This window comes from Megalobrama amblycephala, linkage group LG3 (assembly GCF_018812025.1).
Source record: "Megalobrama amblycephala isolate DHTTF-2021 linkage group LG3, ASM1881202v1, whole genome shotgun sequence".
Lineage (NCBI taxonomy): Eukaryota > Metazoa > Chordata > Actinopteri > Cypriniformes > Xenocyprididae > Megalobrama > Megalobrama amblycephala.
In genome coordinates this window covers 1,112,985-1,133,678 of record NC_063046.1, presented here as the reverse complement: position 1 = coordinate 1,133,678, position 20,694 = coordinate 1,112,985, and the positions used below count along the sequence as shown (strand labels likewise).

Below are 20,694 nucleotides of genomic sequence, written 5' to 3'. Positions count from 1 at the left end.
ATCGCCTTTCCATTTTTTTAACAGAATTCCTGGAAACCGTATTAATTCTGCTCTCGGAAATGTCCTACTTCCCACTTCTGAAGTCGTGATTACGAGCTTGTCACATTCAAGTGCTTAGTGGTCAGAAAGAGTAGGAATCGTGGAGGACGCCAGGGGCCTCATTTATAAAATGTGCTTGCGCACAAATTTGATCGGCACGTCAGGATCTAAGCAGATTTCAGGATCTACGCACTTTTCTGTGTGGCAGAGAGCCGGAGTACTGCAGGTATTTGGAAAAGCAATTCTTGCCACTCTCCATTCTCAAGTAAAGGATTTGGATGTTAACTGGTGCTCTTTTACATGTTAATGACATTAATTATCTGTTTACAAGGCAGAGATCTGAACCCATTCATCTGCACACAAGTTCAAGATCATTTCCGATTCATAGATTTCACATCTGGAAGACATCTACTTTCATTTCTCTGAACCAAAGTCTGCACATTTGAGAAATGATCTTAGATGAATGTGGGATGCTTTCTATGCAGAGCATTATAAATGAGGCCCCAGGTTTATTCTTGCCTATTGGGGAAATCTGTATTGAAGATATTTATTTTAGAATAAAATACAGAGTCTCATTCGTTGACAACCGTATAAACATTCACTTGCTCTATCTAGATAGTCAGCTTGCTGATGATTCTGGAATTTTGGTCAAATACATGCTGTTTTTGCTGTGTATAAAACTTGCAATATGCTTCAAATGATTATTCATATGTGTACATATGCACTACTACAACGACAAGACAAGGCGATGTAGCTGTTGTGGAAAAAACGAATAAAGAACTCTAGTCACAGCAGCAATCGTTCTAACCTCCACAATGTTTACAGTTTATAGCACACCCAACTCAGAAACTCATGCATCACATTTATCTCCAAGTTTCCCAGTAGTAAATACTATTTAAGAGGTTAGGGTTCATGTCCAATTTCAAACTAGGAAACTCCATCTAGGAATTTCTGACTCCAACTAGGAATTTCCAACTTGGAAATTTGAATTTACAATAATTCTGATATCACGTGAAGGTAGAATCAGTGTGTATAAAACATACAATATGCTTTAAATCCATATATGTAAATATGCACTATTATAACATCAAGACAAGGCGATGTAGCTTTTGTTTGGTTTAAAGTTTAAGGCACGCCCAACCTGGAAAAATGATCTCAGAGGCATTCATGTCCAATTTCTCACTAGGAAACTCTGACCGGGAATCTCGTATTTACAATAATTGTAATAGCATGTGAAGGCAGCATCAATGTGTATAAAACACACAATCATACAATAAAAAACTCCAACTAGGAATTTCCGACTTGGAAACCCCGACTAGGAATTTTCAACTAGGAATTTCCGACTAGGAAACTTGTATTTATGATAATTCTGATAGCAGATGAAGACAGCATCACTGTGTATTACACATACATATATAGCTAGAGCTTCAAATGGTTATTCTTATATATAAATACTAGTTTGATGACAAGACAAGGCGATGTAGCTGTTGTGGAAAAACTAATAAAGAACTCCAGTCACAGCAGCAATCGTTCTCCCCTCCACAATGTTTACAGTTTATGGCATTCCCAACCCAGAAACTCGGGTATCAGAATTATCTCAGAGTTTCCCAGTGGTAAATACGACTTGAGAGTTCGTTAAAGTCCAATTTCCAACTAGGAAATGCCGACTAAGAATTTCCGACTAGGAAACTCCAAGTAGGAATTTCTGATTAGGAAACTCCAACTACAAATTTCCGACTTGGAAACCCTGACTAGGAATTTTCGACTTGGAAACTCCAACTAGGAATTTCTGACTAGGAAACTCATATTTATGATAATTCTGATAGCAGATGAAGACAGCATCACTGAGTATTAAACATACATATATAGCTAGAGCTTCAAATGGTTACTCTTATATATAAATACTAGTTTGGTGACAAGACAAGGCGATGTAGCTGTTGTGGAAAAACTAATAAAGAACTCCAGTCACAGCAGCAATCGTTCTCCCCTCCACAATGTTTACAGTTTATGGCATTCCCAACCCAGAAACTCGGGTATCAGAATTATCTCAGAGTTTCCCAGTGGTAAATACGACTTGAGAGTTCGTTAAAGTCCAATTTCCAACTAGGAAATGCCGACTAGGAATTTCCAACTAGAAAACTCCAACCAGGAATTTCCGACTAGAAAACTCCAACTAGAAAACTCCAACTAGGAATTTCCGACTAGGAATTTACAGATTTGACATGAGAGGGCGTTCATGTCCAATTTCCGACTAGAAAACTAGGAATTTCCAACTAGGAAACTTCAACTATGAATTTCTGACTAGGAAACTCGTATTTACAATAATTCTGATAGCGCATGAAGGAAGCATCAATGTGTATAAAACAAACAATACGCTTCAAATGGACAGATCTCACAAAAGTTTCATCAAAAGCAAGTCTTTAGGAACAACTAGAAACTATTTTGAAGTTAATAACAACAGAGACTGTGGAAAAGAACATAAAAACATCAAGGCCAAAGGAGGCCATACACAATAAAAATAAAATATATTATTTTTTGGTTATTATGTGTCAATAAAGACTAGTTGTTTCAGTTTGTTACTTGCCTAATAAATGACAATACAATTTTTAGTTTTAAACAAGTTTTTGACAGATTTGACTTGAGAGGGTGTTAATGTCCAATTTCCAACTAGAAAACCCCAACTAGGAATTTTCGACTAGGAATTTCCGACTAGGAAACCATGACTAGGAATTTCTGAATAGGAAACTTGTAATAGTGATAATTCTGAGAGCGTGTGAAGGCAGCATGAACACATTGCTGGAGTTGATGTGATGGTGTGAATAGACTAAAGGATCGTTCCTGTGAGGGAGATTGAGACATTCTTTCACATCTGAGCAGCGCTGAGGCCGTAAGAACAGAACGACATGCGTCAGGTAAATAGAATCATTTCATCTGGATGAACTACTAATATTTACCTCATCTAGCATTCTCCAGCAGATTTTGCATATTCCTCACTTCTACACGACTGCTAACAATATGACTTGAGTATTTTCCCCACATGGTTTCTCTGTGTCTGCGTCTCAGAAACTCACAATCCTCTCCATCTCTGAGATTCACGTAAACAAATCTGTCCTCTTCGCTCTGAGCCAGCTGTCCACACAGTCAGTGATTCAGACACTTTCCATGAATAAAGTACAAAATTAAGTCCTTCTTTTATTTTTCATGTATGTTGAGATTAACATTCACTAAGAATAATAAATGAATGAAACCTTATTGTAAAGTGTTCCCATAATAATAATAATACACCTAGTTTGAGTTTTCGGTCATTGACATGAATTATGAAACTACAGAACTCACGTACAGCGTCTTTAACATGGTGTAATGCTGCCGTTCAGCTAGATGTTATTATTCAAATCTCTGTCAGGTCGAAGGGTATGACCAGCTTCGTGTCAGTCTGAGATCAGATTCTGGTGAGGTTTGTGATCATGAACCTGATTCTCATCTCAAAATATAATGCAATATTTGTTGCTTGCCATAATAATAATAAATGATGAATAAATTTAGATGAGACATTCACCTGCTGTTAATCATGACAGACAGATAACGACCAATGCATAAAAAAGAAGGTTGATTTAAGGACAAAAGACATCAGGATTGAAGATATGAAAGATTGAAAGTGCTGGAAAGTGCAGATGTGTTTTAGAACACAAACACACACACACACACACACACACACTGGCTCTCCTCTTTCTGTTTCCATGGAAACAGGCTTCTGTCTTTTGTGTGTGTGTTTGGGGGTTTAACGGTTCTCCAGTGATCTCTGGAAACAGGCAGAGAAATAAAAGAGGACAGACAAAACTGAAGATGAAGAGGCAGAGAAAACGAGAACAAGTGTTCACGTCCCCGTAATCAAGAAGGACTGGACATTGAGTTTTAAAACTGTAACTCTTCTAGTCGTGGAAATCTCAGTCTGTCCCTGATATTTCCAGGAAACCTGGACAGATTTCCACGTCCAGCAACACTGACACGCGCATGTAAATATATTCAGTTCACCAGCTCATCTACAGCAGCGTTTAGATGTAAATAATATTATAATATTATAAAGTCATAACCAGCGTCCAGTAAAAATCAGCTCTGATGAGCGAATAAAACGCGGCAGCTGGTGAATTTATCACAAATAAAACAGCAACATGTCATTGTCATAGAAACCAAAATACACTTTAAATAAAGTTAAATGCATAATAATTTACGTTTATGAATGTGTCAGACCGTTTTATCCAAAGTCACTTAAAGTGATGGACGTTTAAGAGAGAATAGATTAAACACTGATATTACAGCAATGTTAGTTTTGTCGAGTTTATGCACTTCAGCTGTTTTAGTATCATTGAGATACTCAGAGTTTTTCTTAATATTTTGAAATGTTTTACCATTTTCATTTTCATTTTAGTAATTTTGTTGTGTTTTTGTCATTTCTATCATAGTTCATTAATATCATAGTTTTTTTGGTTCTTTAGGTACATTTTCTTCTTATTTTAACCTTGAATTTGCTTAATTTTTTAATACAAATAATTCAGTCATTAACAGCAGGTGAAATGTCTTGTCTGAATTCATATATATATAAATAACATATATAACATATATGTATGTAAGCAAAAAGGTACTCGAGGCTGTATTGTATTGTGAATAAGTCAAGGCTGAAGGGTGTTGTTAGGCACGACATGAAGCCGAGTAACCCCTTCAGCCGTGACTTATTCACAATACAGCACTAGCCTCGAGTGCCTTATTGCTTTTATACAACGGTTAACACACAATACAAATATTAAAGCCAGAAATATGTATCAATGCAACTTTCATGAAGTAAACTTTAACTAAAAGCCTTCCTTCCGCCGGAAAAAATAGTCCCTGACCGTGAACAGCAACAGAAGTTACATTATTACGCCATTAGATGGCGGCAAAGATTGTCTTCATGAGTGTGTCAGTCAGTAGCGAAGACTTTTACATTGAAAAGACTGAACTGTTGTGAAAACGGAACCAGACGCAACAGATAAATGCTTTGACTAGCGCTGTCAGTCACGGGAAAACCCTCAACTGTTAAAAGGACAAGATAATACATCGAACATTTAAATGGATGTTTTATTATGAACATTGACTGACCTGAAGGAAAATGACAAATCTGAACGCAGGTAATGAACGCGCGCTCACTCAATCTCTTTCTTCTAGTTTTACATATACAGTAAGCTTCAGTTAACAATATCAATTGAGAACATACAGTTTATATATATTTATTTATTTACTTATTCATTTTAATCATTTTTTTTTGCAAGCAACAAATATTTAATTATATTTTAATAAAAGTGGATGCCAAAAACATATTTTGGAGGAAGAAGGGAAGTTTAATTTGCTAACATTAGTTAATATGAACTAACAATAAACAATATTTCTACAGCATTTATTAATCTTGGTTAATTGTAAAACATTTTTAAAATCAAATGTCGGATCTGCTAACATTAGTTAATGCACTGTGAACTTACATACACGTGTTTAATAGCTGACATTAAAGCTGTAAAATGATATTGCTCATTGTTTCATGTTAGTTAATACATGACCTAATGTTGACAAATGAGAGCTTATTGTAAAGTATTTCCATTATTATTATTATTATTATTATTTAGTACATCAAGTTAAAATAACTGAAAATGAGAAATGTTGGCTACCAACTGAAATAAAATACGTTTTAAAAAATGTTTTATTTCAAGTAACAAACGTTTTAGTTTTAGTTAACTACACTGAGCTCATGATCTTAGCGCTACTGTTTGAGTGATATTTTCCGGTAATTCTTGTAAATATCATTAATTTAACCGTATGAATCATCAATCTCTAATGCTTTCGGATGGTGTTGAAGCTCGGCACTGATGAGATTATTCCAGAAAGCACAAATACTTTTAATTAACACCATTTAAACTCTGAACACGTCGAAAAAGGTGCTTCCGCGTGTCATCAATGTGCCAAAGGAACCAGAAGAAGCGATGAATCTCACGCAGAAGCGAACGCTCCCTGAATCTCCTCACGGTCCCGCAGGAGCCAATTAGATCCGCCGATGTTTCTGTGTCGTCAGCTGAGATTTGTTCTCTCTTTACTAACACATTTCCACAAATCAATGAATCATTTACGAATCTGATTCAAGTGTTCAGAAAAGTTTTCGCTCGGTCAGAAGAGAACGATCAATGATGGGAAACAAAACTAAAGATGTTTTAAATCAAATGACTTTCTTACTCGGACATTTCTACAAGAAAACAAGATAAAAATACTATAAAATCAAGATGCATTTAACGGAGAGGTGAAATTCAAGGTTAAAACCAGAAGAAAACTCAGCTAAAGCACAAACGCACTACAGTATGAGTGTCTGTACAGTGTGAAGTGTGAGACGCACAAACTCATCAATGATCTGCTGGTTTCTGTCTGACTGATGCTGTTCATCTCTGATTTCATTTGGATAAGCTGAACATTATCTGCTCAGAGTCCATCGTCAGTCAGGAGGCGCTGAGAAGAATCTCTGACACTTTACAGTCGAGGAACGATCATCCCGACATCAGCCGCGGCTATCGCTGTGGAGATCAGAGTACAGGCTGTGGAGAGGGATTGTTGTTCTTCTTATCTTTCATGTTCCTTTACACACACACTGATCCAGTGTCAGATCATAAACATTCACAGTTCGCCTCAAATGCTCCTGGAACTGGTTGGACGTGAACTATAAAATGGTTTCAGGTTCTGCAGAGAAAGAACAAAAAAGATACTGCAACTTCTGATAGAAAATAAACAGACTAAACACTTCTCATGTCTTCAGCTAGTGTGCTCATCCTCAGAAACCATGACGGAAACCGCATCTACTCAAGTCAAATGTGTTTGTATATCTCTTTTCAATCCCACGTCATTTCAAAGCAGCTTCACAGAAAAGCCATAATGTTATTTCTATAATATCTTCATGCCGTACAGTCGCATTTAGTAGATTAGAGCCGGACGAGTTTCATTCTGCAGCGATATAAACTGAGCGACAGAAGATACGACTCTGATGACATCAGTTCACTGTAGAGCACAAAAACAACATCAAGACTTTGTAAAAGGGCATAACAGGTCTTCTTTAATAATTTTGCATTTTGTTGGGTGTTGTATCAAAGTTCAGCGTTTGATTTGAAGGCTTCGGTCCTGGACAGTGGCGTACCGCAAGTCTTTTGAGACGTTTCAGAAAGATTCTCGCAGAGAGACAGCTGAAAGCGCACCCTGTTTTTTTATTTACTCTATTTTACAAAAGTAGCCTACAAGGTGTTGTTATTATGAGCGTAAATATAAAATAAATTTAAAAAAAAAGTAGACCATTTGTAGTCTTGCACTAATCTGTAGGCTATCGCCAAAAATGACGGAAGGCCTGTTTGAAGTTGATTCAGCTGTCATGAGGAGAAAATCCATCAGAACGCGCCGGCGCTTTCGTCGGCCAGAGGGATAAAGATGTAGCCAATTTAGTTTCATATTTATATTTAAATATTGGGCTATAGCCTATTATTATTATTTTTTTAAATGTCACCTATGTTGATTATGAAAAGGGAATAGCATGACGGATGCGCAATGTCGGGAGACATGCAGCGGGTCAGACATGAGTTCGACCACTTCATTAAGATTTGTTTTATAGTAAGTCTTTCTTTAAAGTGAATTTCGTTTTGTAGAAATTGTATCTTAATTTCAATCAATGTTTCATCAACCAATTGCCTATATTTAATAGGAAGAAAACCACGAATGTCGGTTTTGGAATGGATTGAAGTGCGAAACGAATCCATGTTTCCGCGGCCTTTGAATAAGGCTGAAGCAATATTCTGTTTTTATTAAATTTCTTTATTACTTTATTACATGTCTTTATTAATTAATTAATTGATAAGATATTTTTGGTCTAACAATATATTTTAGCTGGTCTAAATTCTAAGTTAGACACAAATTTGCGTATAGGCTATATAAGATTCCCTTCTAGACAAGCTCGTAAAATTGCTGTTTCGGCCGCAAATTTTCAGTAATTTCGATCGGTGCATCAAATGATGTAGGCCTAAACTAAATTCATGTAGTTACAGTAAAAGAATAAAGAAATAACTAGACTTATTGGCTAGGCTACATTTGGAAAAGCTGGCGATGGGGTAAATACGTTTGGGCAATATATAATAATATAAATAACAATAATAATGTCTCAGCAAAGACCGAACATATTTATTTGTCTCGGCACATATCCGCTAACAGTAACACAGCGCATCAAGGCTTGCTGTTGTCTTGGATACCCTACAAACGGCGATGGAAACAACAGTGATGAATTTTCCCCCCTTTTGTGGTAATTTAGCACTAGTTTCTATGATCTTCTGCTTGCATTTTTGGGCTTCAGTTGGATGCTTTATTTTCATCTTTAGTCAACTGAGTTCAGTTCTAAAAAAAAAAAGAAAAGCAAAGGCTATAAAGTAGTCTAGCCTAAATAGGTGAATCTGCGACGGGGCCCATCATAGGGTGGGGGCCGCGGGGGTGTCCCGTACGCCACTGGTCCTGGAGCGGAGCGTCGTCCTCGCGGAGGGTAAACGTCTCTGCGCTCCCTGTTGAACTTCGGCGCTGGGCTTCACGCAGGTCAGTCGGCAGTGAACTCGAGAAACTTTACTGTGCTGAAGTCTCAGTGACTCATGGGAAGGGTTGAAGAGCTGCAGGGCAAACTCTTTCATACTTCAGTCCTTTCAGAAACATTCATGCATTTCACAGCGAACCGCTGCTGCGAAGTGACTCAAACGCTGTAAAGAGAAGAAGCAAGCTGAGCTGTCAGGCTTTTTATTATTCACGATGTGTAAGAAGGTCACCAGCGCATCAGGATGCAGGATTTACTTAAAGAGTTAGTTCACCCAAAAATGATATTTCTGTCATTAATTCCTCTCCCTCATGTCGTTCCACACCCGTAAGACCTTCGTTCTTCTACAGAACGAGATATTTTTGATGAAATCCGAGAGGTTTATGACTCGTCCATAGACAGCAATATAATCAACGTTCTATACTTACACAATCTCCCAGCAGAATCTGTGATTCCCAGCACACTGATAACCGGGAACAAATCCCATCTGAACAGTGAATGTCTTCAGAAGCGAATCAGGAGCGTTTGAACCTTCAGGGAGGGAAGAATCCAGCTGAGATTCATTAGGAGAGATGAATTAGATTCATTAACATCAATTCCAGTGCGATCCCATCTCTGCTTATTTTCCCGACACCTTCATTATTGTCTGCATGTCCTTCAGCTGATTCGATCTGAAGCGAAAGGCTCAATAATTCATGGTCTGGATGACACAGTTTTACCATAAACAAACTAATAAACTTCACGAGAGGCTTATTTGTCAGTCAGACGCAAATGAAGCAGATTTCTTGTTATGCTCTAATCTTATTTAAATAATCATATTTGCAAAATACATTTATTCAGATTGCTTAGAATCAGCATAAATCTGTTCATTGTGAAAACAATTATTCGGTGATAAAATATTAAAAATATGACCAGCTGTGGAACAGCTTTATTATTAGTCTTGTTTTTTGAAAAATGAATCAATATTAGGTTTTTGCTGAAAACGAGAACAATGTTTTTATGTTTTCATTTTCATGTTAATTTTATTTTGTCATTTCGTGCTTTTAACATTTTACGTTTTTTTAATATTGCTCTTTATTTTTATTTTATTTTTAGTTTCAGTTTTTATTTATTTCCAGTAAATATGTTTTACACTTATTATTTCAGTTCATTGAAATGTGAAAACTTTTTAAATCAAAAATACAAGTTGCATTGTTTATGTGAAAACTGTGTAATCCAAATGGATGGAAATTTTATGTTATTCAAATACATGAAACTTAATTTAGGCCTAAATATTTTGAGTGTATTTGTACAATAAACTAGTATGCAAGTCTTATTCATGTCAATGTTTCTTGTTTGAAATGTTCATCGCAGTCGTACTAGCTGAACCGTGTAAACTACAGTGAGTCCCACAGCCGAAGTGAGTCAGTGTGTCGCTGACGTGTTCCACAGTAATGTACCTGCGGTCTCCATGGAAACAGGCGGAGTTATGGAATCCCATCAGTCTCTCTGTCTGCAACTGCAGAAGCCCATTTCTGCCACATAAGAGAAAAATCATGCTTTGGTAAATCTTAATTAATAATAAAACATCAAACTATAACATACTAAGACAGGCCAGTTTATTAATTCAAAAATATGACTTGCTATTTCTTTATATATATATATATATATATATATATATATAAATCTCATAATTATGATTATGGCATAATTTTGACCTTTAGCCCATTTTGACTATTTGTCAATTTTGACTTTATATCAATTACTACTTAATATAATTTTAATACTTTGTCAGTTTCAACTGTCATAATTTGAATTTGTCAATATTAATTTGTCAATTTTGACATCATTTTAATATGTTGCCATAATTTTGACTTTACATTTTTTATTTTTTGGTGATAATTTTCACTTTTTATGCCATATTTTTATATTTTGTCAATTTTAACATGAATGGCATAATTTTGACTTTGTCAAAAATTTCAACTTTTTGTCTGTTTCAACTTTGGCATAATTTCAACTGAATGTCATAATTTTTACCTTTTGTCAATTTCGACCTTGCCATAATTTCAACTTTTTGTCATAACTTGAACTTGTCATAATTTCGAAATCTATTTCAACTTAGTATAATTTCTACTGTCATAATTTCAATACTTTGTCAGTTTCGACTCTCAATTTCTAATTGTTATAATTTCAAGTTTGTGTAAATTTTGACTGCCATAATTTCAACTTCAACTGAATGTCATAATTTTGACCTTTTGTCAATTTTGATAAGATCAGGGGCTGGTTGCATAAACCACTTAGACTAGTCTTAAAAGTTAAGACACTAATGTTTTTCTTGAAGAGTGTGGTCCTAATTTTTTAAAGTCCGTTACATAAAAAGGTGCACTGGTGTAATTTGAATTGGAAAAATAACATTGATTACCCCTTGGTTAACTGCAAGTTGGTCAAACTAGTTCTTAAGAGACAGTCTTAATATAGTGACTAAGTTTATGCAACTGGCCCCAGATCAGATGTGTAATAGCGCCCCCTACTGAATAACAGTGAAAACATAGATTGCCAGAAATGTCTGTCAACAGCGGGGAATCGTGTCATAAATGATGGAAAATTCTGTCAGTGAAAGAGTTAATTATTCCAAACTTTTCTCCGCCAGTTTATTACATTTTCTAACATGAGTAGTTCCAGTCACATGATATTCAAATAATCTCATTTCCATAGCAACAGCACCTGCTCTGATTGGTGGACCGTTTTTGAGGATTACAACAAGCTCAGCCTCGGTGAAAAGTTTAAACATTATTGTTAAAAATCAGGAAAATGAATGGGATTTGACTTCTGGAAGCCGAGCACTGCACAGTACTGCATGACAGCGGTTACCCATGAGTTCCCAACACCTCGAGGATGATGAAGAGTTCTTCATCGATTCACTGAACATCTTCAGACTCCTGGAACACACAAACTGAGGAGAGATGCAGCACAGTCATCACATCTGACCTGTGTTTCATCTGAAATCCTGACATTTAAAGACTCATTCTGGGTTTCAGCGACTCCTAGAGGAGACAGTGAGTATCGACACATGAGAATTCAGGGTTATTATTAGAGCTAACTGAAAACAGTATCTCAGTGATAACCAATGTGCCAAAATAATACCACAATATACAAATATATACTAATTTTTAAATAAAATACTTTAAAAGATGTTTAGTTTTACTTGTACTTCACAATTTAAATACATCCTATATCTTATGGTATTACAGTAAAACATGATCAGATTTGTAATGTACAGTCAGTATATGTGTGTTTGATAGTCATGAAAATAATGTGTGCAGTATTTCCTGGACGTGATTCACAGAAACATTTACGATGATTCTACAAAAACACCTGCACTGGATTTCTCACACACACACACACACACACACAAACATAATCAACGTCACAGTTTTAGAGTCGTGTTAAACTTTATTTGGTCTTTGCTCCTTTTTGCAGTCTTTTTCTCTTTTTTTTTTTTTATTTAAATTTAAAAGTTCCACAGGTTAAACCCATTACAATTAGCAAAATAAACATTCAGACGTTCTTTAAGACAGAAACACACCCTCACACAAACGAATGGAGTGATTAGGACCAGCCCATTGACACACACACACACACACACGGACAGACATGTTATAACAGCTTCACAAACACTCAATATATCAGAATAAGCTTAAAATAAAACATTAATCATCATCAATAAGAAGACTTTCCCTCAAAACGGCAAGATTTTAGCAGGTAGTGGAGGATCTGATGGAACCGGAGTGTGCCGCCGCCTGCAGTGTTTGGTCGTGTTTGTTCACAAAAACAATGAGGATAGACGAAAGAAACAGAGGAGAAACAGTGAAGATGTGTCTCTTTTCAATCAAGGCACATGTCCAAGTCTTTCTGTGAAGACTCAACAGTCTTCTAATGTATTTTTGACATTGTAAAACAGATTTGTCCCTTTGCAGCACCCATAACTCCAGTGAAGAACAAACAAAACAGAATATTTCTTAAAATATAATAAAGCATCCTAACGTGGACTGTGTCTCTGACCCTTTTAAAGTCTTGAATCCAGTGTGTTAAAGGCCTCAATAATAAATATTAATAGCTTTAAGACTTTACTCATTCTCGTGACGCAGGCCTACAGTACGACGCTCGAAGGCCTCAGACCCGACTGGCCGTATCTGACGTGCTGGAACGGTTCAGTGTTTCTGCTGTCAGTTTCAGTGAATCGCCGCCGTTGGTTCTGTTTCTTCACGAATGCTGTGATTTCAGTCGGGCGAACAGATGGTGACATTACACGGCGCGCCAGAATCGCGTCGACACTTCAGAAACCGGGCCAAAGCAGCGAAACTGACGCCGAGACGCTTCTGTGATTGTCAAGCTGATTATCTTCATCACACGCGAGAGGAGAAACGACCTGCTCGGACCAGAACCGGTGGTGTTTGTCAACTCGACCATCTCTCACATCTCTGGAAGCTTCTTAGCAAAATAAACCTTTTCTCATAATTCTGATGAAAACATCAGTGTAGGTCCTGCTCTAGATGGCTGGTTTTGGCACATTTGTTTCTTGAACAGATTGAAATAAAATGCAAATGTTCACGCCTTTGATAACGAAGCTGGGAAACTGCAATCCACGCTGTATGTAGGCCAATGTAGGCTAATTACGACATTTTATCCCACAATTCAGACTTTTTACCCATAAAATTTGGAGAAAAATGTTGGCTTGTCCTGTTTTGGATCACTAGTTTTCACATGTTTGTTTCTTGAACAGATCAAAATAAAACTGAGATATAAACTCCAATTGAGAGGAATAAAAATGTCAGAATTGTGAGATAAAAAGTCACAATTAACTTTTTTTATTCTGTGGCGAAACAAAAAAAAAAAAAAAGAATTGCAAGATGTAAACTTTGTTTGAATTGTAACGTAAACTCAAAATTATGAGGTTTTTAAACTTAGAACTGTGAGATAAAAGTCAGAATTGCAAGATAAAAAGTTGCAATTATCTTTTTTATTTTTTATTCCATGAAAGAAAAAAAAAACAATTGCAAGGAAAAAAAGTCTAAATTGCGAGAAGCTGATCACTAAGAAAAATATAAAATTTTTAGATAAAAAGTTGAAATTATATTTTACAAAACAGAAGAATTGCAAGATGTAAACTCAAAATTCTGATCTTTTTATTTTATGATTTCATGGTGGAAACAAAAAATAAAGCATAAAGTGTCCTAATTGCAAGACGCAACTCAGAAATTCAATAAAAATTGTGAGATATAAAATTCTGAATTCTGAGGAATAAAGTCAGAATAGTGAGATAAAGTCGCAATCGCCTTTTTTGTGGAAAAAAATGTAAATTCCAAGAAAAAAGACACAATTCATTTTTTTATTCCCTGACAGAAAAAAGTCTAAAGTGCGAGATGCGAGAACTTGCAGTTTTAAGAAAAATATAAAATTTTCTGATTAAAAAGTTGCAATTATATACATTTTTTTTTTAAATTATTCCGTGGAGGAATAAACAGAATTGTGAGATGTCAACTCAAAATTCAGAGGAAAAAAAATCACAATTGCAAATTGATAACTTGCGATTCTGAGGGGAAAAATTCACAATGACCTCTTTCCATCTGACTTCGCTTTCAGATCTGAATGTGATGTTTCTGAATCTGAATCTACATGACTGTGGGATGAACGTGTGAGTTCTTCAGGTGATGAACACCGTCTGCCGTCATTCAGTGTTTGACGCGAGTCTTTGAGACGCGGCTGAAGGGCTGGAGTGACTTCTGTTGGTTGGGATGAGAAACCGCAGGCTGTCTGATGGGAAAAGCTCAAATAACTGCAGACTGAGCAGATATTGACACTGTTCTAGCGGAGGTTTACAGTGCTGTGTCTGTCTGTAATGCACATTAAACTGGTGTATAACAGCGCACAATCACGACACGACATTCCAACGCTGACTCTCCCTGAGTTCAAACACAGTAACGCGCTTCATTCCTGCCAAAAACTGAAATAAATCTAAAATCCTGTGCATACTGCTTATGAGACTTAAAAGTGATCTGTCATAAAAAAAAAAAAAGAAATGTTTGATCTTGAATCAAAATCCCCAAATAATACAAAAAAAGTGTAGTTTGAGGCGGCAGCATGAAGAACACGAGAGACTCTGCAGAGCGAAACCCAAAGGAGGCCTTTGTTCAGCCACAGCGTCTCCTGCGCCCGACGGCCTCCCGAAGGAATTTCATTGTTGGGAAGAACGTCAGAGATGAAGATCTGAGAGTGAAGCACACAAGCCACCAGCAGAGGGAGGTAGAGGAGACGAGAGTCAGTGAACAACAGCACTAGAAAACAAGAAGAAACCGCCTCTCCTGACTGTAAATAGTGTTCTTCTGAGATTGCACTGCTAAAATCATGTTCTTCCTCAGTATTTCTGTCTGGTTTTCAAGTACAAATATCTAAACATTCATAAATCGAGATACTGGAAAACAAGAGAGAAATTCCACTGATTCGAGGAATATGTTTGGGTTTTACTCTCCATTTGACTAAAGATCCACCTGAAGTTTTCTGGTTCTACACAGATGAACGTTTTAAATAATAAACCTTAAAGTCTAGTCCACTTCTCCTGCCCAAACACCACCAGTGAGGTCAGCAGGACGTTTCTCGTGTGAAGCTCATTTCTCTTTCTGAAGCACAACCTCTTTAAGGCACGCGAGTTTGAGAATCACAAATGATCATCGGACACGGAAATCTGGCATTCTTTGGCACATCTGGTGAATGTGTAAAGGATTCTCCCGCATATAACGTTGCTCTGACCGAACAATCACGCAACTTTTATCATAGTAATAGAATAAATCTGGAATTAAACAAGGTGAAATCATTATGAAATCATTTGACGTTGACCGCGGCATCTTTTGAGACTGAATATTAGACCGTGAAGGCCCCGATATACTTCAAGCGAAATGGAAAAATCGACTGGTGTCATTTTGAAGAAAATCAGGCCAAAGCGAAGTTTTTTTAGAGTTTGTTTTGGGAGTTTCTGAAAAGCACCTTGGAATTGTCATTGTTCCATGGTGATGATGCAATAGGTGGGTGTGGCTCTGAGGCTCCACCTTCTTTTACCTTTGAATCTTCTCCAGTTCATGTTTTCTCTTTAGTTTGTTGAGGTCAGAATTGCTCAAGTATTTGAAACTTCTTTTTACCCCTAAAAGAGCGAAAAAGAGCTTAGTATATCGGGGCCTTAAAGCAGATCTTAGAGCAACTAGAGGGCATTAAGACCCTGAGACAGTGCTGGAAGAGAGGAAGTTCAACCCATCAGAGAGGAAAACATGGAGGATTTGTGACTCCCGTCAGGAGTCGTGTCTTCAGGAATGACCAAACGTCCGCCTGAAACCCATCAAAACTCAACAGTCTTCCTTTCCCAGAGAAAATGGGAATCTCCTGCGGTTTCATTTCCCAGAATTGGCATGGACTAGGGCTGCACGACACTGGAAAAAACTGACATCGCGATATTCAATTTTTCTGTGATATGTGTTTTGAAATACAGGAATGTTCACCAGATGACTTGCATAGCTATATTTGGGAAAGAATTCCAGAATAAGTGGGTGATTTTGTTGGGGAGTGCAAATAAATTCTTTGAAAAGTAGAGTGTGAATCATCCTTTTGAAGAATTTGGGATATATATCTTTGTTTTTGAAGGGTTGCCGGCAAATGGGCGTATGCGCTGCCAGTTTCAGAGTCGATCTGGAGTCGGTAGTGCATATATTTCATTACATCATAGTCTTTTGACAAATCGCAGTAGGCCGCATCGCGATATCAGCTTTAGGGACGTGTCGTGCGGTGGCCAGTGTTCAGAAGCGATCGTCTCTGAGCTGCGCAGGCGACCTGAACGGACTGAGGCCGAGGCCCCGGCGAGGATGGACCCTCTCTTTGGCGCCGTCGATCGGCCGGCTGACGCCCGCCCAGCCCAAATCTATGAGCGGGGAGTCGGCCGGGTTCAGCGGGGCCACCCTGAGAGACAGATTCGGGCTGGCATTGGTCGAGCAGGGCGCCGAGCGCGAGGTTGGGAAGGGGGTGGAGAAGGGGTCAAAGGTCGATCCGTTGTCCGAGTTCATGGAAGGGTGGAGCTTCAGATTGAAGGGGTCACAGTCCGGCGATGGGAAGGGGTCACAGTTCGTGAAGGGGTTGGTGGGCGAGGGGTGGAACCCCAGACGAGGGCTCGTGGGGCTGCTGGCGCAAACCGGCTTCTTCCCGCCCGCTCTGTCCGCCACACCGGCCGAGACGAAACTCCACGGGTCGATGCGGGGGCGGTTCGGGGACGGACGCGGTCGAGGGACGATGTTGACCTCCAGACGACGGGTTTTGGGGCTCCACAGACGGGGGTCCGGATACAGGGCGAAGGGCATCGGAGACTTGTCCTCGGCCTCAAATGTGTCCTGACACAACGGGAGATCCAACACTAGTAAAGAGCAGAGAAGTCAGTCAGTCACAGTTATCCAGTCGCTTTGAATAAAAGCTTCTACGAAATGCACAACTGAAAATGTAAAAAATAACTTAAAGACGGCACTTAAAGACGGCACTTTCATGATATTTTAATGAACCGGTTTAAACAGTTCACTATTCTACAGTCAGTTCTTCTTTACATACATTATTATACTGGTACATACGTCTACATTTATGCATTTGGCAGATGCTTTAATTCAAAGAAATTTACACATTTTATCATTTAGATCAGAGGTGTCAAAAATATGGCCCGCAAAGGTGTCCAATCCGGCCCGGGGAATGAATTGAACAATAATAATAATAATAAAAAAATATATATATCGCTGCTGTTCCATAAGCGCCACCTACTGACAGAGAGTGATATTGCATTTTCATTCAGTCTGTCTGCAATTTTTGTTTTGTGCAGGTGTCTTATGTAGCATAATTTCCCAAAACTATAGTCAGGCCATGCTGTTTTTGCTGTAAATATTGAAATTATATAATCAAATTTAAATAAAAAAACAACGGCTCATGCTACAGAATCGGCAAATTTGCTTGTAAAACTTGCAAATTAATTTGTAGTTTGTTTGATTAATATTAAATGGTTTAAATGGTTACATTTTTTCCCTATCCGGTCCTCAACCTAAAATGAGTTCGACACCCCTGATTTAGACCCATGACCTCAGTGTTCCGAGCCAGTAAATGGAAACTGAGATTTGTACCGTAATGTAAAGATTTCTGTTGGCGAGTCTCACCCAGCTGTGAGGAGTGCAGTCCGTAACTCGCCCTCCTCCTGCGCTCTCCGCTCTGATACGGGACCTCAGCGGCCGCGTCTCCGTTGGCGTGTGCCGTCCAGTCTCCGGGACTGTCCTGTGTCCTGCGGCCCGGCCGCTCTCTGTCCCGCGGGTTGGGTGGCGGCGGAGTGAGCGGCAGCGGCTTGATCTCGGGCGGCTTCAGCGAATCCTGGAATCCCCGCGGCAGAGAGTCCGTGCTGAACGTGATCAGATCTCCCACCACCTCCGGCTCTGGGTCCGGCTCCGGCACGGGCAGGTGAGTCCGTGACGAGGCCCGTGGCGGCGGTGTGGGCGGGTGCTGCACTTCCAGGCAGCGTCCCAGAGCTATGGAGGCCAGCAGGGCGGCGCTGCTGAGCAGAGCACGGTGTGTGTTCTTCGCCAGACCGGGGTGATCCGGTTTTGGAGAACCACAGGGGGACGAACCGCCTTCCTCGCTCTCTGAACCCTCTGAGAGACACGGAGAAGTATGAGAAAGACTCAGAAACACACACTTTACATACATATACATACATACATATATATTCTTTAAAGCTACTTTGAAAAAAAGTGTATCCTCCTGTCTGAGACTGACCGTTGTGGCTGGACTCTGGTGTGAAGGGTCTGTACTCCTCGAAGTCAGCTTTAGAGTCCTCATTCTCATTGCTGTCCATGTCCAGGAGTTTGGCTCTCATCGACAGACTGACACACACAAACAAACACCATCAGACCGCTTGAGTTCATGCGTTTTGCACACAAACACAAACTGATATAACGCTCACCTGTTCTCCTGCGCACTGAGTCGGAGGATCTTTGGACTCTTGGGGCTTTTAGGGCTCAAATGAGGAGTGAACCTCCTCTCACCATTCGTCTGCTTGAGAGGAAGAGATTCCAGCGGCCAAACCGAGCTCCATTTACTCTCACTGGGACTTACTGAGATGAACAGAGAACAAACTCAGTGCTAATAAAACAACAGCGCCACCATGTGGTGACACTGATTCTAAAGTCACAGCATCACACAAATGCATGTTCACGATCATTATGATGGAAAACTCTATTATTCACTGACTCTAATCTAGATCTCCGTGAGTCTGAAGAGCAGCTTCAGTGACTCAATGTGATTATGAGATTCAGGCAATATTGCAATTAAGCTTTACCTCATGTAACACAATACTTCGATTAAGCTCATAATTGCGGTAATCATAATAATAGTAAAAAATGTGGCTTATGCTGATTTAAAATCGCAATAAACAGGCATTTAAATACTTTAATGGCATCAATTCCAAAGCTTTCTCTCTGATCTACTAAAATAAAAAAGGACTAAAAATAATATAATACATACTAGTATTCCTAAACAGTTTTATCAACCTCGTATCTCCAAAAATGCTACTTTCAGGAAATGGAAAAACACTGTATTTTTTAAATAATTAAACACTGTGTTGTCAAAGTTGATGTTTGATGGCTTTATATCTGGTCAGACACTTGCATGTGTCATTATATTATTAACATTTCACTAAAATCAAGCTCAAATGGAGATGTTTGGCAAGCCATTGTTGTTTTTCCATCATTGAAATGGCCACATCTGAGGCAGTAAGTGTATCGCATTATGTTTTCATCTACTTATTAAGTTTATTGTAGCTATATGTGGGCACTCAGTTTTTTTCTGTCATTTGGCTAAAATCTCATGTTATAAAAGATGAAGTGCTTTGCACAGGCTATTCAAGACAGTAATGGCAATGATTTGAAAACAAATGCTAGACTAAGACACTCTAATGTAATGATAATGATTTATGAAAAAAAAAAAAACAACAAGATGAAGAATGGAGATACAAGGATTCCACCGGACAGTGACTATATATAGCTAACAATAGTTTTTAGATAAAGAACACAAGTAATGATAAGATCTTGGTAAGTTCACCAAACGAGCCGTACGTAAGCACTGTAATGTTTTTTATAGGTTAGCTAAACTAAGGTCATTTACATATAGAGGGAACAGTAGAAGGAAAGAGTAGAGAGAATGATGGATATCTGGACACACTCACGCTGTATCGCTCGGAAGCGTGGGCCGATGGACGGCGAGCCCAGATCCGGAGAATTACGTCTCTTTTCCAAGCACGGAGACGCCTGGACCGTGATCTTATGGATAAAATCTAGACAGATGAAAACAAGCGATATTTCCAATGGGATCAACATGTACACTACAGTAGTTATGAAAACACTTTTTTTTCATGCACTCATCAATTTTTGGTCTAAACTGTCTTCTTTCAGACCAGTGGAAAGAAAATTTAAGTGCACTTTATCTATTTGCGTCTGTAGATTTAAATTACAGTGCAAAAACTTTATAAGTTTTTTTCTCCACTTTAGTAACACTTACATGCACCAAAATTTAGAGTTTTATTCATATCTATATTCTGAAGGTTTTTACTGTGGGGTTTGTTCATATAACATTCAACCTTATTTATATAACATTTTATTCCTAAAAACATGGCGAAAATGTGTTTTTTTCTGTCTGTTGACAGTATTTTCTGATTTAAGGAGTGATAAAAAGAAATATTCAAAATCCCCTCAGTAAAAATATTTAACTCCAATAGGTCAACAAAATCAAAAAAGAATTTTGAACCTGGCTTTATCCAATGTTCAGATTTATCTTCTGGAAATGCATGCAAATGAGTGTATATTTACTTATTTAATTTGCAAATTTAAACAACATTTCAGAAAACTTGTAATACAAAACAATTGTCTTAATATACTGTGATTAATCGACTGGAGAAGAATGGTAATATCTATTAGTTTTTTTTTTTTTACCCTATTCAC

General features: G+C 38.2%; 1 protein-coding gene across 2 annotated transcripts in view; it reads right to left on the bottom strand.

The window, feature by feature from the left end:
- Positions 1-14,010: 14,010 nt before the first annotated feature.
- Positions 14,011-20,694, bottom strand: part of LOC125264245 (mitogen-activated protein kinase kinase kinase 11) — a 30,571-nt gene continuing 23,887 nt past the window's right edge. For both annotated transcript variants that reach the window (XM_048183460.1, XM_048183459.1), the window contains 5 exons: positions 19,923-20,030; positions 18,663-18,813; positions 18,476-18,582; positions 17,866-18,351; positions 14,011-17,087 (listed from right to left, as the gene is read on the bottom strand). In XM_048183460.1, coding sequence (XP_048039417.1) covers positions 16,480-17,087; positions 17,866-18,351; positions 18,476-18,582; positions 18,663-18,813; positions 19,923-20,030 — 1,460 coding nt within the window. In that variant the 3' untranslated portion in view covers positions 14,011-16,479. The remainder of the gene's footprint in view (positions 17,088-17,865; positions 18,352-18,475; positions 18,583-18,662; positions 18,814-19,922; positions 20,031-20,694) is intronic.